Source organism: Talpa occidentalis, unplaced genomic scaffold, assembly GCF_014898055.3.
Source record: "Talpa occidentalis isolate TD23 unplaced genomic scaffold, MPIMG_talOcc4v2.1 talOcc4.3, whole genome shotgun sequence".
NCBI classification, from domain to species: Eukaryota; Metazoa; Chordata; class Mammalia; order Eulipotyphla; family Talpidae; genus Talpa; species Talpa occidentalis.
Window position 1 is genome coordinate 134,296,496 of NW_023603184.1, and position 17,173 is coordinate 134,313,668.

The 17,173-nt window shown below is 36.2% G+C and overlaps 1 protein-coding gene across 4 annotated transcripts in view; it reads right to left on the minus strand.

Moving 5' to 3' along the window:
* Nucleotides 1–17,173, minus strand: part of ABCA12 (ATP binding cassette subfamily A member 12) — a 286,187-nt gene that overhangs the window by 101,830 nt on the left and 167,184 nt on the right. For all 4 annotated transcript variants that reach the window (XM_054700067.1, XM_054700066.1, XM_054700068.1 and 1 more), the window contains 3 exons: nt 13,092–13,245; nt 3,943–4,034; nt 1,546–1,643 (listed from right to left, as the gene is read on the minus strand). In XM_054700067.1, coding sequence (XP_054556042.1) covers nt 1,546–1,643; nt 3,943–4,034; nt 13,092–13,245 — 344 coding nt within the window. The remainder of the gene's footprint in view (nt 1–1,545; nt 1,644–3,942; nt 4,035–13,091; nt 13,246–17,173) is intronic.

Sequence of the window (17,173 nt, forward strand, 5' to 3'; positions counted from 1 at the left end):
TAAATCAGATAAGGAACTTTAGGTACTTCAAATATTACATAAACTAAACTTTCAAGATCTAGGGTGGACTAAATAGGAAAGTCTTATATTTCAGTCAGCACTGGCAGAAATTCCTCAATAAGTATGGTGCATTTTACCGGCATACATTCTTGTGTTGTTCTTCAGCTTATTTACATAAATCGATTTATTGATATTCCTCAGTTATACAGAATATACATCAAGGGTTACTAGCAGAGACTTTTTTTCTAACACAGGTAAATTAACCAATAATGTCTATGGTCACTGGAATATGAAAAAGGGGTCAGAGATATGTCCTCACGATTCAGATAGAACTATATAAGACATAAGACATGGATAAATTATTTAAAATGTTTGAGGGGGAGAGGGAAAAATCTCTTTTTGGCAAAATGTTCACAAATTTCTTAATTCTTGAAAAACACGTATAAAGTAGGACTTAAATGTTTATAGAGACAAGTGAAATAACTTTTTTTTTTAAAGATTTATTTATTTATTTATATAAGCACTGGTACAGTCAGAAGCACGGGAGGGTGAGAGGATTCACCAGAGCCAGAGCGGGGAGCAGAGCAGGCAGAAGGACCAAAGTACACTGCTGAGGGGAGCAGCGGGCGGCAGGAGAGGTCTGCGCGCCATGTGGGACCCTCCTCCGGTGGCAGGGGAGCAGCCAGGGATCGAACCGATGCTACAGAGGTTGCAGGCAGCTTTGCAACCCAGCGCTCAACCGCTGCACCACCGGGGAGGTCCAGTGAAATAACTTAAGTTGACCTTTTTTCCAAAGGTCATCGCAAAGAATGAGGCAGCAAGTTTGATGAGCATTACAACTTCATTTGTTTGCATGAAAGACAATAAGGAAGAGTGGGAATTGTGGTTAACGGAAAAGTACCTGTTCTGCCTAGACATCACATTTTATTTGTTAAAATCCCTGTACATGTGTGTGTGCACGCACATAAATATACACACATATTTAGTTCATGGGCTGTCAGTTTGCATCTGATAGAGATATTTATTATTTTTCAAACTAGGAAATCTTAAAGTGGATCACTAGTAAAGAGAGAGAAATCCACAGGGTAAGCTTTAAAAGATATGCTAAGGAAAAGGATTTTATTACTTAGGGGAGATATTTTCTGTAGTTCTAATTCTTCCAAAGGTCCTCAGGATGGATGAGACAGCAAGTTTGATGGGCATTACAACTTCATTTGCTTTCATGTAGCTTTTCTTCTTCCCTGCCTCAGCAAAGTAAAAGACCGCATATAATGTCATCCTACCTCCTGCCAAAGGAAAATCTTAAGTTTCATAAAGGGACTTAACAGGGAAGTAAATAAATATTTAAGACATAAAGGAATTCAGAATGTGTCAGAGTTAAGCTTTCTATCAAAGAGCTCCTAAGACAAGAATTTCCTGACTTATTACTTCAAATGGGAACAGTATCTCAACCCTCTTCCTGTTTGGGAGATTCCTCTATGAATCTAACATGCATTTTTAAAAAATTGCTCTTCATCAGTTCAGTAAAAAACCAAGTGAAGTTACCTTTTCCAAACCAAGGATCTGGGCAAGCACTTGACTACCATTGAAAGCATCTGTTCCAGCACTTTCCAAATGAGAACTTGGACTAGGGAATGCTGTGGCTGTCATAGAAGAAAGGACAGATTAGCTTTCTGAATGTGCACATGAATGGGCAGGTTCACCTAAGAATCCATAAATATTACTTGTTCCCTCAAATACCCCACAGTAAGAATGAGCTCAAATACATATCTTTCATGAAAGTTTCATGCTGGCAAAGTGGCAAATTCTATCAGTTTTACTTTTCACATAAAACTGAGATGGTTTTGGTTTGCTCTTGGGTTTTTTCCAGTCATTTTAGATGACATTTGCTTTTCTTCCAGTTTATGTCATTAAACTTCATCACCAATATTATTGCCTAATAAATGGAATCATTTCTGTGCAGGCCTAGAGAATTTGAGGTGCCTCCATTAGCGCCACAGATCCATCATATCCAACATCTGTTCAAAGGATCTGCCAATGCACATCTGGTGATAATGGTTTTCTTTTTAATTATTCGATTGGGAGGCTGAAATCTGCTTAGGATCATAAATTCTCTCCTCCCCAAAGTAGTTTCTGAATGATATTTCAGATCAAATAAATGGGTTGCAGCAATTAGTCTGGACTACAGTATACTCTAATTAAGTAATTCCCAAAGTGTCTCATCTAGTACTATTTATAATGTGGCAGAGAGAGAAATGGGAGAAACATTAGCTGGAAAAGTACATTCATATCTATAGCATGAATGTTCATTAAGTCATTAAATTTGCTTTTATAAATTTTGGAGGAAAGCACTTTATTATCCTCACGGAAAGGTATCTTAACATCCAGAGATACAATGAATATCATGAGTAGGGTCTAGGTTTATTACAGAAGAATTCACCAACTGATTTCTCAAGGCCAAGGCAATACATTTGTGAGATGTCTGGCTAGAGTGAGAAACATAATCTGTGACTACTGAGCAGAGCAAAGCTTACTGGACCACATCATTGTGATAGTATTTCTATTCTGCTTTCACCTGCTCAGCCAAACACCCTCAGATCATTCACAACCAAACATTAACTCCTCAAAATCACTCACTACCACATTCCCAGTACATTAACCCAGGACTTTCTCATTTGGCCCATCAAATTGTATTGGAATCATAGCATCTTATATATTTGATGACATTTTTCAAGGAACTCCTTATTTTCAAAAGTATCAGTCATATTCCAACACACAGCAACCTTTGTTTTGTTCACTAACATAGCCCCTGTAACTAGAATGGTACCTATGTGCTAACAGGCATCTGATAAATAATTGTTGAAGGATTTTTTTTGAAGCTTATAATTTTTTTATTTTAATTTTATTTTTATATTCCCCATACAATTGCAACCCCCTTATTTTGACCCCAATCCCTCCTTTCCCCGCCCCCACCCCCCATACAGTGTCTCTGGTTCATAGTTGTTTGTTGATTTTGATTTTTACTTTCTTATAGTTATTCTTTTTCCTGGTCTCTTATTTAAGTTTTCTAGATTCCTGCTATGAGTGAGACCATCCAGTATTTTTCTTTTTCTGGCTTATTTCGCAGAGCATGATCCCTTCCAGCTCCATCCATGTTGCTGCAAATTGCATGTGTTTATTTTTTTGAATGCTGAGTAATAGTCCATGGTGTATATGTACCACATCTTCTTGATTGATTTTTAAACAGTTCTGCTGTTTTGAAAGTTTATGCTCAACTTGTGATATCTCATGAGTGTTTCTCAAGACCATGTGCATCAGAATCACTTGGGCTTAAAGCTCAGGAAGCACAGCCTGAAGATTTTCTGCACATTAAAGTTCAAGGGCCACTGACATAGCTGCAAATAAAGGAGGGGCACAATCACCCCGAACAACTGTAATACAGAGCACTGAGTGGGTAGAAGAGTGTGACTGGAAGAGCTCAGTCCGGCAGATGTTCTAGTACCAGGTCTGCCTCTGGAAGGTGTAGAACCTCATATTTCTCATTGGTAAATGGAAAACTTGGACAAATCTCTCAGATTCTGTCCAATAATTTTTATTAGTGGGCTTTCTAACTATCCCAACATCATTTAATTGCAGGCAATGAAAGAGTCTCTAGTCAATTCTGGGAGGGTATGCAATTTTCAACATCACATGAATACCTTCTAGACTTTTGCTCCTAGACAGTATTACTAGGTAAGAACTTAATTTCCAATTATTGTTGAGAACTTTGCATAATTGCACTGCCACACTCAGGCAACCATAAGGAACATTTAGCTCTCTTAGGGATATTCTAAGCATTCCATCTTTGTTTGAGAAGTTAAAAGTATAACTCTTTTAAAGATTAGACCTTCACCAGCTGTTCTGAGAAGACTGTTCTAAACTCGACAGAAGAGAATAGCTTACCCAGTGATGCATGCCTTCTTTCTGGAACTTCAGTGCTCTGGAGTGGTAAATTGCTGTTCTTCTTCAGCTTGGATGACTTCCTTAGAATTTTACTAGAGAAGAAGCAAGAACTCTATAACTTCACCCACATTAATTTCAGTTAGTTACAGCAAAGTATTACATGGCAGATTCCAGGACTCTGAGGACTTTCTAATTTCTGATTTAATTTCCAGGATTTTAATGGAAGAACTCACTTGGCCATACACCAATGAATAGGGAAGGTCTCTTACAAGGTAAATTTTTATTTAGAGAAAATGACTTAGATGGGCTTTGAAACAGCTATTTTGGTTTTATTCTTATGGGAAGGAAATTATTCTAAGACAACATTAAAGCAAAATATTGAACTTAATTATGATATTATTTTCCTTTTAAAATGATGATTCATCCCAAATAGATGAGGGTTTAAAGAGTGATCTGGGGACTGAAACAAAGGTCTGCTTATTTGATAACAATGAATGAAAAATGACTTTTCTATGTTAAATTATAGATGACACTCTGGATACTGTCAAAGATGAATATTTACAAGACAGGTTCAAGGAACAAAATTCAGAACACACATTTATTGAGCATTTAGTCCATGCCGGGTACTGGTGGTGTCGCTACAGGCAACATCAGGTGTTAAAAGAATAATGATATTTTTAATTGTACTGAATGTATCAATGCGGTAATAAGAGCATCGTGATGCCAGGCATCCCTGTACAGTTTGATCACCCTGGTTTTAGGAAGAAAAAAGACCTCTTACAATTTAGTAACATTCTTTAAAAAAACCCTTCCTGTTTAGTTGTTTATTATGAAAATGAGCATAATCATGTTTTCTTAAAAACTTTATACCTAAAGCAACTGCCTAAAGTAAGTTCATATATTTCAACAATCAAATCAATCCAAATGCCTGGATGTGAATGTTTTTCGAAGTTCTTAATTTGTTGAATTTTGTATAGTTGTTCATAAAAATAATTCCTTAAGGTATATAAGGATGACTATTAAAAGATAATAGTGCCAAAGCAAGCAAGAAATTCTGCTTACTACTGGGTTTCAACATGCCTTCCTTTTAGAAAGAAGCTCTGAATCATGGTTTTGGGGTTACTCTGTGATTTATAATTGGAAACAAAAATCTGTGCACTTTTTTCAGTGTGTCCTTTTAATGAAAGTGGTAAGGAGAGGTGATATTTGTTTTCATTCCCTAGTGTTTTTCCAATAGTCTCTATAAAATGTACTGGTTGCTCCAAAAGTTCTGCATTCTTAATACATATTTGAATTATTCATGACCATGACTGCATTCCCCTAAATCTTTTTACATTCCTTATGCTGACAATTTGGATGGGAAAGCTGTTCAGATAAAAATAAGAACTGACCTGAACCTTTTCCCTCCTCTCAAACAGGAGTTTTAGAAAGTTTGAGAAAGTCGGGTTCACTTTTCTTTTCTTGAGTTTTTGTTCAACTTGAAATATTATCAGGGAGACTACTGAATATTAACACATTCTGGAAATACAGGGAGAAACTGCTTTCTTAAAAATTTTAATGAATAGGGACAGCAACAAAAACAAAAGGGAGTGTCACCAAGGTCAAAAGAGCAAAGGGGGAGCAAGAAAAATAAAGAATAATAAATTGGAGAGGGGAAGAAAAAGAAGATGGGAAGCTAAGAAAGTGTGAGCTTGGAGAAGCCAAAGCTGGCTTCACTCTGCAGAGGACAACTGGCTTATGTTCCCACATTCAGATAAGAGTCCTAAAACTATTCCTTCAAATTTTCTTTATGCACTAAACAAAGACAAGCTCATCCCCTTTCCAGCAAGCTGGGGGCTCAACATTTCTGAATTTGCTCAACAGTGAAGTTCAGACAAGGAACTGCAGAGGCCTCTGACCAACAAATGTCATGATTACAAGGTTACCCACAAATTTCAGGTCACTGGGGTGGGTAAAAAGATTAATTAAGCTATAAATTAAAATATAACTTATTTCCCCTCAAGTAAAGGTAATTAAATCTACCAAAAATTCTCTTATTAAATTGCTAGAGGAGGACAGGAACATAGCCAGTTTTGGTAATAATGCTCTCTGAACTTTATAATTAGCATGATCATGCTTATAGACAAAGCACTGCATGCTTCTTAGTGATGGATAAGAAACGGCACCTTTTCCATTGTGTGAGCACCTTGTATATTCTTAGTTTGTACCAAATTTAAGAGTGTTATACTTGTGTCCCCTTTCCTACCACCTCTATAACTCAGGCTGTGACATCTTTGAAATAACACCATGTCTCATTCATCTTTTTTATTCCCAACACCTAGCACAGACCTGGCCTGTATAGTCTGGGGGTTGATTAAATAAAAAGTGACAGTATTTCTGGTGTATGGCAGAAAAAAGCTTCAAAATTAGAAGATAGGTTTGGAATCCCAACTTCGCCTCTTTCTGAAAGATCTTTGTCATTGTGTTCCTCATTTACAAATTATAAATAATACAACTACCTTGCAAGTTGTTGTACTTCAGATTTGATTATCAAGTGCCTGTCTGGGCCTTGTCATCATAGACATTGGCCATACTAACTTTGTCAAAGTATCCATAAAAGAAGATGATACAAAGACACAGCCTTCACTGTCAGGATGGAGCTGAACTCCCATAACTATGCATCTCTACTCCATATAGAATCCCTCTAGAATATTTAAAGCTTCAAGATCTTTGGACAACAAGTGGAGGTAAGTCACAGATCTGGAAACTGCAAGTGTTGGCTCAATGAGGTGGGCCAGGTAATCTCTTCATTTTATTATTCAATTTATTTATCAATTTACTTATAAGAGGATAATTCCATTTGTACTAATGATCAATTTCACCTTCCTGGACCATAAAATTCTTGAGAAATCTACAGAGCACTGTACTGGCAGATGATAGGATGTGTGGCAAGCATGAACACTAGGTAATAAAGACTATCACTTGGAAGAACTGATAACTAAGAAAGCATCTTTTTAATAAAATAATCTGAGCTGCCCTCCTTTTTATATACCTGGTTCTGCAAAGGTTCATGGAAAAGGTAATACCCAGGATGCCACCCAAGATTCAGGTGCATAGCCTTACACTGTACCTACTCTATTCATACATTAACTCACTGACATTGATTAAGTTCCTGCTATAGGTAATGTAATGGGAAGAAAATGGGAATAGCTAAGAAAGGACAAGTCCAGGAGATAATGGAAACACTTGATGGGCCTGAGAAATCAAATTTCTTTGTTTCTTAAGGAGTAAGATTCTAGAATCACAACCTTAATTCATGTCTCTTGCTACCTTAAGCTTTCTCCTTCACCCTTTCACTGAAACGGTGTTTCTCAACTGTGAATAATTTCCGCCCCCATCCTCCCAGAGGACATTTTCCAATGTCAGGAGACATATTTGGTTATGATAACTGGAGGGGGGTGATGCTAATAGTATCAAATGAGTAGAGACCAGGGGTGCTGTTAAAAATCCTTCAACACACAGTGTAGCAAAGAATAATTGGGCCCCAAGGAATAATGCTGAGGCAGAGAAAGCCTGAATAAGGCTGTAATAGATAAGTGGACTTATTCCATAATGACTCATCTCCATTTCTACTCTTTAAGACCAACTCAGAGACTTAAAAATCCCTCCAGGAACTCTGAATAGCTCTAAGGGAGTCTCAGAGAAATCTAGCTTATAGTGGATATCTCTGGGAGGTATATTAAAGTGTTATGCAAAACCTAGATGCCTCCTAAATCCAGAGAGAGGGTTCAACTTAGTCCAGAAAATTCAACCCTCTGGGGGAGACAAGAAAGCCTGACTCAAACCTCTATGTGGCCTCAAGGCAGCATTTAACTATCATTTAAGGGACCCACCACTTCTTCCATGGAGATAGCCTAGGGCCTCTCCGCTAAGATGGAAAAGTGGATTCAGCCTCTGTAGCATTTATAGAGCTCTATTTTGGAATGAAATTCAATAAGGGAAACATCATCAATTTAAAGTGTTCAATTTAAGATACTGGGAGAGAAATTATTTTACTTCTCAGACATGTCTACCAGCAGTTACATTTGGGAAATGTCACATACATAGATATCATCGTAATGTAGAATTTATACATTTACACTGGCTGTCTTTGTGTTTCCTGTGAGTGAGAAAGACTAGTTGTGTAGGTGGTATTCATGTGTGCCATGGTACATTCTGTCTATAAAAGGCATCCCTACCAGGCAAGACACATATGGCAAATCCTGGAAAGAAAATTCTGACCTTCTTTCTTCTTTTTTTTAATCTATAAGAGTTAAACTTTTTCTATTTCTTCCACTTTTCTTTGGAGTTATAAGGGTTTGTAGCTATACCTAGGAAGAAGACGTGAGGTGTGCTTTAGACCCAATTCTGATCCCAGCTCCAGATAATATTCATTATTGACTTTTAGTTACAAAAAGGATGCTGTGATGGTATTAAGGTCCTTTGGTGATTTGCTATAGCCATCCATCCTGGCTACCTGCCAGAAAAAGTCATTCATAGGAAAACTTTAATTTTTTCATAATTTCTTGTGCTTCATTCTGACCCTCATTCCTTTGGGGTTATCCATGCTTCTTATATAATCCCTACTTGCCATATTAAAATATATCTCTCTTCTAGGTGGCCTGCTTACTAATCAAGACTCTGTATCAGTTAAGAGATTTAAAAGTGCCTGATTAAGTTGCTCTGTCATAGGGTCATTTTATATACTTAGAAGGGACTTTGATTTTATATATATACAGAGAGAGAAACCAACAAATTTATAAAAGTTTTTAAAGTCATTATGATGGGCAGATGAAGAAATGTCTTAGTGGATTAATATGTATTAGAAATATGCAAAATATGACACTGTACTGGTAATGATCTACCTGGCCCTGAAATAGGAAGCTCAATTGCACATTATCAGGGAATTTGTAATTATCCCATCAGTCAATAGCAAAACTGCCTATATCTCAAACTAACTGTACAAGGTTCCCCATCTATATCTCTCTGTTGTTAAGTTTTGAGATTCTTACTCTTTGGCCTATCGTAAATATAGCTTCCTCTACTTTGGTAACCGCCACTGTATCTGTCCTTTATGATCTCCTTCTAAAGGCATCTGGAAGAACTTTTCTGACATCTTCCCATCCAAACATTGCTCTCCATACCAATAATAGATCCAACAGTGAGATTCATAGTCTTCAGGCAAAAACAGTGTCTTATGGTGCCCGTAAAACTAACCATTCACCATGTGTTTACCTAAGGTTCTGGGCACCGTGAGACCTAAAATAGCCATCACATTTACTGGCTTATGTAGTAATTCACCTGTTTACTTGTCTCTCCCACTAGACTTTAAGTTTGTATCTAGCTAGGGATGTACCTTACTTATGTCTATATTTATGGTGACTTGCAAAGTTTCTGGCATGTGGTACACATTCAATATATTCTTACCCACTGAATTAATAGTTTTGCTGGTATAGCAAAAAGTTAAGATAGCCCTCTATTTTGTTTTTGACAGATGAAATTTAACCTTTCTATATGAACATTGACTAAAATGGTTATTAAATGATTATAAACTCCTCTCAAATTAATACAGTTTGATGCCTATACAATGTAATTCATTTATATAGTCAAATAAGGACACATACTTGCTTGACTTCTACTCAGCTTCTATTCCCAGTGAAATCTTTAGGTCAGTTTTTAACTCACCCTTATTTTTCAATGGTAACAAAAGCCTTGACACTTTAAAATTATCCCTGAATAAAATTTGATTAGCTATGTTTCAAGTTCTGTAGAAACCACTCAATAGAAGCAGATGTATGGATTGGAAACCAGGGGTCATGGATGAGTGTATTGGCATTACAGAGAGTGGGAGCAAATCCACAGAGGCAATTCCCCCACAGGATCTGCAGGAATGTAGAATCACTTCTTCACATAATGACCTTGTGAGCACTGGAAGCTGATCTTCACCATTCACCAGCTGTGTGAGCAATGGCAGAGCCAGGAGCTCCCACTGTTCTGATGTATTCTCAGAGGCAGTACAGGGAGGGAGGATTACAAGGCTTAAGCCCTGTGATGCTGGATCATCCATTGTGCAAATGAGCAAAAAAAACATAAATGTAATTGATTATTTTTTAGACAGATAGAGTTGATTTTTTCCAGCATCTCATCCTAAAGTTAATGCCCAGAGAAGTATGAATTTAATAACGGAAAGCTGGTGGCAATGCAAGGACACATCACAACACATGACGACCAGCTAGCAAATAGTGATTGCAGAGTGATCATGATTTTCAGAAGAACATTCTATTAAAATAAACATGGTGGACTTCTTTCCATGAGATCAAAGTTGGCATTTCCCCCCCTCCTTACTAACAAAACAAAAAAAACAAGTCTGTTTCTTGATGAGGCCATGTTGTGAATCTTCACCAAAAGGAAGCAATTCAGTGAGATGGACTATCCAGTAACCATGCCCAGGTTTCATCACACAGCTATATAAGGCATTAAAGTTAATAGCATGGCAGGAAATATCATTAATGCAATTTTATTATTGTATATAATTTTTTAAATTAAGCTCCAATTACTTGGTAGTTTAGAGAAAACACTGCATATACAGCAACATACAGCTTGAACTACACAAATGACCTAGAGGTTAGAATAAACTGAAGAAAAGCAGACATGATCATCTGTCTAGAGAAAAAGCAACAGAGAATAAAATAAACAAAACTAACTTAATGACTTATCCCAGGCAACTTCATGAGTTTGATTCTTTACTGTATTACGTAGAAAAATATTCCTTTGGGTGGAAGTCTATTTATGTACTTCTTAGATGTTGCTAACCATCTCAGTTTGTAGTTCTTCATGAAAAAAAAAGTATAATTAGGCACAGGCAGAGCTGTAATCCAATGTGTAAATAATGACTATTAATTCTTCTCATAGTTCATGAAATAACTATCTCAAATATAAACTATTCTTGAAGACTTACCTAGTTACTTCAGTTGAAAGCTCTCTTTCTACTTTAAATAATAGAGGCTGGTTTACAGTTGCTTGTTGATTTTGATTTTTACTTTATTATAATTAGTCTTTTTCCTGGTCCCTTACTTAGGTTTTCTAAATTCCTGCCATGAGTGAGACCATCTGGTATTTTTCAGAGACACAATACGGGGGAAGAGTGGGGAGGAGGGAGTATGATGAAAACAAGGGGTGGGAATTGTATGGGGACTATAACCATGACAAAAACACATACATTGTGCAAAAAATGAAAAATTATGTAAAAAAATATATAAAATAAAATAAATATAGAGGCTGACTTGCTTCATTGTACTGTCCCCTCTCATCATTATTGATTTAATATTTTCCCCTACCTGCTAGAACAAAGGCATAGATCACGCCTCATTCATCAATCACATAGGGACACACAGACCACCTGGGAACAGTCTGAATGTTCAAGAATGCCAGGCCTCCACCTCACCTCTACACTGACTACACAAAAGGGAATAGGCTTTAGTAAGCTTTGAGTCTCCTTTGAGAAATACAACTAGTGCTAACTGGGGTAATGCTTGTATGTGCCTGAACAAATTAGTCTCATAGACAGTATGTCATGCTCTTTCCCTGCCTAAAACTTTCCAGTGGCTTCTCATTATACTAAATATAAAACTCATTATACTAAAAATACAAATCCATTTCCTTTCTCTACACGGTCAACTTCATGTGCTCTCTCCTGTGTTCCTCTTTGATATATCCACTTCCACTTTCATCATTGCTCATATATTTTAGCCACATTAGTTGACTGTTCCTCTAATGGTCAGGTTTGTCCCCATCTCAGAATCACCAGCTATTTCCCTGCCTAGAGCATTCTCTTCCAGATATTCATATACTGGCACTAGTTTCTCCCTGTCCTTGGTTCTACCTAAATGTCACCTTCTACTAGTAGAGGTCTTCTCTCCCTACCCTATAAATTTCAACTTCTCAACTTCTACTTTTTGCTGATTTTTCTTGCTAGAACACTTATGATATTATTCATTATGTTATTTACTTGTTTGTTTTCTCATTTTTTGTTTACTCTTCCACTATAACGTAAGTAACAGAAAAGTACAGATTTTGTCTGTTTCAGCTCTGAATCACAGTGCCTAGAATGGTGCCTGGCACGTGGAAATTTCTGAGTCATTATTTCTTGAATAAATTAACAATTAAATGAATGCATATCAGAATGTTTTAGTCATTAAATCTAAGTAACTTATTAAAACAACAAAATCAATGTGAATTAGCAACCCAATGATATGTATGACCTGCATCATTTCCTGTGATAATTCTTGACATTTTATATTTTATATTAAAGAACTTGAAGCTGTTCTCTCTTAAAGTCTCACACATATTATTTTTAGCCAAAACCATATTGATGATATTAAAGGAGAAATGGTGATACATGCCAAGAGATTTAAATTAATATTTTGGAACCAAATATATCTAATTATAGAAAAATATGGTTGATTCAGATTATCATGTTGTTTCAGTTCTACAGACAAGTGGGCTGCTTTAGTTTTAAAATCGCAGGATGAAAATGGAGCTTGTTAATGGTTAGGTTGTAAATGGTCTGGATTCCCTATCTTTATTCTTTAGCTGCTTCTCTTACCACAAAATAGGACACACATTAACCTCATTTAAAGGTTGTTGTTCAGTTAAGTATACTTTTGACTTAATTACTTTGATTTCTAGGCCCTTAATTTCCTTATTGGCATTTCCTGGTATCTGTTGTTTCTGGAAGTCCTGCATAGCAAAATATAAACATGACATTCTTGAAGTCGATAATACCCCTGACAATGCCCTATATCTTGTGGCTGTGATTGAGTCTTTGGGCAATGTGTCACTGATAATTTGAGTTGGGATAATCTTGAGGAAAAGAAAGGAGGGCTTCTTTGACCACTCAACTGAGAAAGAAAAATTTGGATAATTTACCCAAAGGGGATTATACTTATTTCCATAAAAATTTGATAATTCTAGTTTGCATTCACCTTGTTCATTCATATTTAGATCATCACCCAAGTAGATATATAAAATTAAGTTGTATATTTAACCTAGGAATGGCTTCCTGCATATCTCATTAGGAAACAAGATCTGATCTCTCAAAACAACTGAACCCACTTGGGAAGTGCCCCTACCTGTCTTTAAATAGTGAATCATCAATCCCTTTCCTGCGAAGCAGATCTTGAGGCCCGTAGGGTGTGTCTTTGCATTTAGAGTCTGTATCACAAAGTAGGGTTTGCAGGAATGGGAAGAAGCCGGTACTAGGAAGGTTCCTAGGTGCAAGGTAACCTAAAATTTAAAAACAAACAAACAAAAAAACCACAATAATTATATCAATGTGATGTTTACTCAGGAAGGAAAAGAAGTGCAGTAACTCTGTTTTGTGAAATTGCTTTCTGGATTATGACTGCCTGGGTCTCCTATCTGTGAAGAGTCTTAAAAATGTCTGTTGCTCTCACAAATTTCTGTTCCTGGGAATTATTCTAAGGAAATAGCTTCAAGAATGTCTGCTAGAGTGTTTTAAAAATAAATCAAATGTAGCCATATGATAAAATAGTATGCAGTCAATAAAGATGTTCTCAAATAACAGAAAATGTTTATAACATTTTAACTTGAAAGATTAGATCAGAAAATCATAAAATCAGAATAGCTACAATACTTTAAAAATATGTAAGTATATGCATATTTTAAAATCTGATGAGCTTTTTTTTCCTGGGTAGTATATTTCACACAATTTTTGTTTATTTTCATTTAACTATATAACTGTTTCCCCCCAGAAAGTATATATTTTCCATTGTAGTCAAAGTAATTATAAATTCTAAACACATTTTTTTTCCTATTTAAAAAAAACAATAATAATGGTGTGAATGAATATGTGAATTTTCCTCAAAATTAAAGTGACAGGAAATGAAACTATAATAGTAAAGCATTTGTTAACCTTTACTTGAAATTTTGCCTTATAAAATATGATGTTGGCACACACAGGCGTCAAAACAATAGGCAAGTGTGAGGCACGAATCTTTTTACAATTAGCCTTGATATTAAAACACTAAATTCCTCCCTATGGGGAAAGACGGAAACAAAGATCTTTCCAAAACATCAGGTTAAGAAGTCATAAGGGTAATTCCAAACTGAAAACTAAAAAACAACACCTTAATTTCCTCATGAATCTATTACAAAGAGTGTTAGTACAGGTCTGTTTTCATTATAAAAAGGAAAGAGGACAAAGTAAGAAAGAAATAGTAAAAACAACATGGTTAACTATGCATTAATATATTAGCAGAAAGAATAATAGAAATTTGATCTAAGTAATTTAAATACATATCATCATAAAGAAAATACGAAATAAAAGGGAAGGGTTAATAAGAACATTGGCTAGAAGACAAGTATGGAAAATCAAAATAAGGTAAAAGATTAAAAGATGCTATATTGTTGACTTTGAATATGGAGAAAAGACACAGAGCAGAAACTCTGGAATAGAGAAAAGACAAGGAAATAAATACTCCTAAGATGTCCAGAAGGAATGAAGCCTTGTCAACACCTTCGCTTTTGACCTACTAAGTCAAATTTTGGACTTCCACTCTCTAGAACTGTAAAATATTAAGTTCATATTGTTTATGAGCCCCTGCTTAATATACGTTGTTACAGAATTCAGGCAAAACTGTTATATATGAATCAAAGTTTTGAAAATTCAGAAGACATTGGAAAAACCTTATATCCAGTAAGCTATTCACTACTACCTTCTGAGTGGTTCCTCTTTCTGAATCAGAAAGAGCCACATCACTCCTAATTTTAAGCCAGGTAAAAAGTGGATAGAACATTCAGTGCCTTCATTGTGGTGCGATTCCCGGAATAAGCTAGAGAATAGCAGTCAATGGCTTGTTAGCTTCTTTCATTGCTCTTTAAGCAAAGTCCTCCATTGTGAGCTGCATACAAGACCTCTGTAATTCTGCAGTGGAATTTCACCCTTCATGGCAATCCGCCCTGTTACACAGATCCCAACCGCACCTGTTCATGCAGCATGTGGGTCTGCAAATTGACTCATGTCTACTTAACCCCAAACACATGCAATTGGTCATCCAAATGGAGAGCAGACAAAAAGGCAGGAGAAATGGAGGGCCCATCTGCTCTAGGCCACATAACCAGGTGGTGGTGTGACTGAGCTAGGCTGTGCCGAAAAGAAGGGAAGTATCGCAACAGGAAGAGAAGAAAAGAAGGTTAAAGATGCCATGGCATGAAGGTCTGGCACCTTCATGTAGGTTTTACCTCTTCTGGCACTGATTACTATTTGCTAGTTATTAGACAGGAATTTGGAAGAATTCTGATCCACTTCATCATCTGATCTGACTGACTATAGAATTTGGAAGAATTCTGATCCACTGCATCATCTGATCTGACTGACTATAGAGATGCTTACTTTAAAAGAAAATTCATCATTGGATTTCTTTAAAAACAAGTTCTCATGTACCCTTATACACTGTTGGGAATGTAAATTGGCACGGCCATTATGGAAAATAGTATGGGGACTCCACGACATTAAAAAGAGAAGTTCCATATGACTCAGTCATCCCACTTCTGGATATTTACCCAGAAAACACAAAAAATCTGAAAATACAAAAAACTAATTTGAAGATATATGTGCACTTGTATGTTTATTGCAGCATTATTTGAAACACCAACTGGAAACAATCTAATTGCCAACTGACAGGCAAATGAATAAAGAAAATGGGTATATATACAAAGTTATTTTTTTTTAAATCCTGCTATTTACAGTAACATGGATGGACCTAGAGGATATTATGCTTAGTGAAATAAATCACATGGACAAAGACAAACATCACATGATTTCACTTATATGTAGAATATAGAGAAAAAAAAAAACACAAACGGGTGAACTAAATAAAACAAAAATAAACTTTTGGACTATAAGACCAGCTAGTGGTTACCAGAAAGGAAGGGGCAAGAGGGGTGGGCAAGTTAGGACAAAGGGGCTAACTGTAAGGTGAAGGACAGAGTTGGACTTGTAGTGGTAAACTTAAGATAGCATGTATGCATGTTGATTTTTAATGATACACACATAAACTTATATACGTTATATACAATGTTATTTCAACCTAAGAAAACTCCCATAGTGTTCAAAGTACAAACAATCCATGCTTTGAACAGTTTTTTTTTTTTTTTTGACAACTGATACTTAAATCTCTTACCATGGGTTCATGCAAATGAGGAATTGGTCTAAGTGTGCACAAATTTCATTTACAACAGTGCCATGCAGAGAATGGGCTACCTGCATGTTTATTCTACCATCATCTTTTAACCAAGACTCCTTTTAATAAGGAAGCCTGTTGTAACACAATAAAATACATTTAGTAAGCACCTACTGTATGCTGCATACTATGCTAGGCATGCAATATAAATTTACATCATTCATTCATTTTTTTATATTTCCTGATATACTTTCTCATCCATATCAACTTTTATAAAATCTGTAAATGCGTTAGCATGAATCAGTCAGAATTAAATAGAATTAATTTTTATTGTAGCTGTTTGGTGAAAAAAAAGTGGATTTTTCAATCTTCTGCCCATTTTGGTTTTGTGTGCAAGGAAGTAATCACTCATTGTGTGGTGGATCCAAACCATTACACAATTTAAAGAGTTGCTAATTCTAAGTTGAATTCATTGTGTTCTGAAGGTGTCCCCAGCACATTCAGTTTCCAAAGTCACCTTTCACTCTATAACCCCAAATGTTAGGCTGTAGTAAAAGAGAAACATTTTTCTAATCTTCATGCAACTTTTGCTTAGGAAGCATGGAGCATACACAGTTAAGGCTAATAACTGGTTACCCATATTCACAGCCAGGTCATAGATTCAAGGATACAAGTATAAAAAACTATAACTGTGCAAACCACATCACCACTAATAGAAATAAAAGAAACATCTCAGGTCTGGGATGGAGTATGTAGGCAGGATAACATCTTTGGTAACATATTTCTCAAGGTTTCACATGCACCACAACATTCATCTACCTTCAGGAGAAAAGCTACTGAAGAACTTGAAATTTCATGGGGATATTCCAATTTCACTGGGAACCGGGAGTGAGATGGGGTGGATGGTAGGCAAAACTCCAAACCACTTACAGGTAAGGTTTGTCGGGAGCTCCAGGTAGAGGTCATGAGATTACCTTAGTAGTCACCCATGGGTGACGAGATGTTATGCT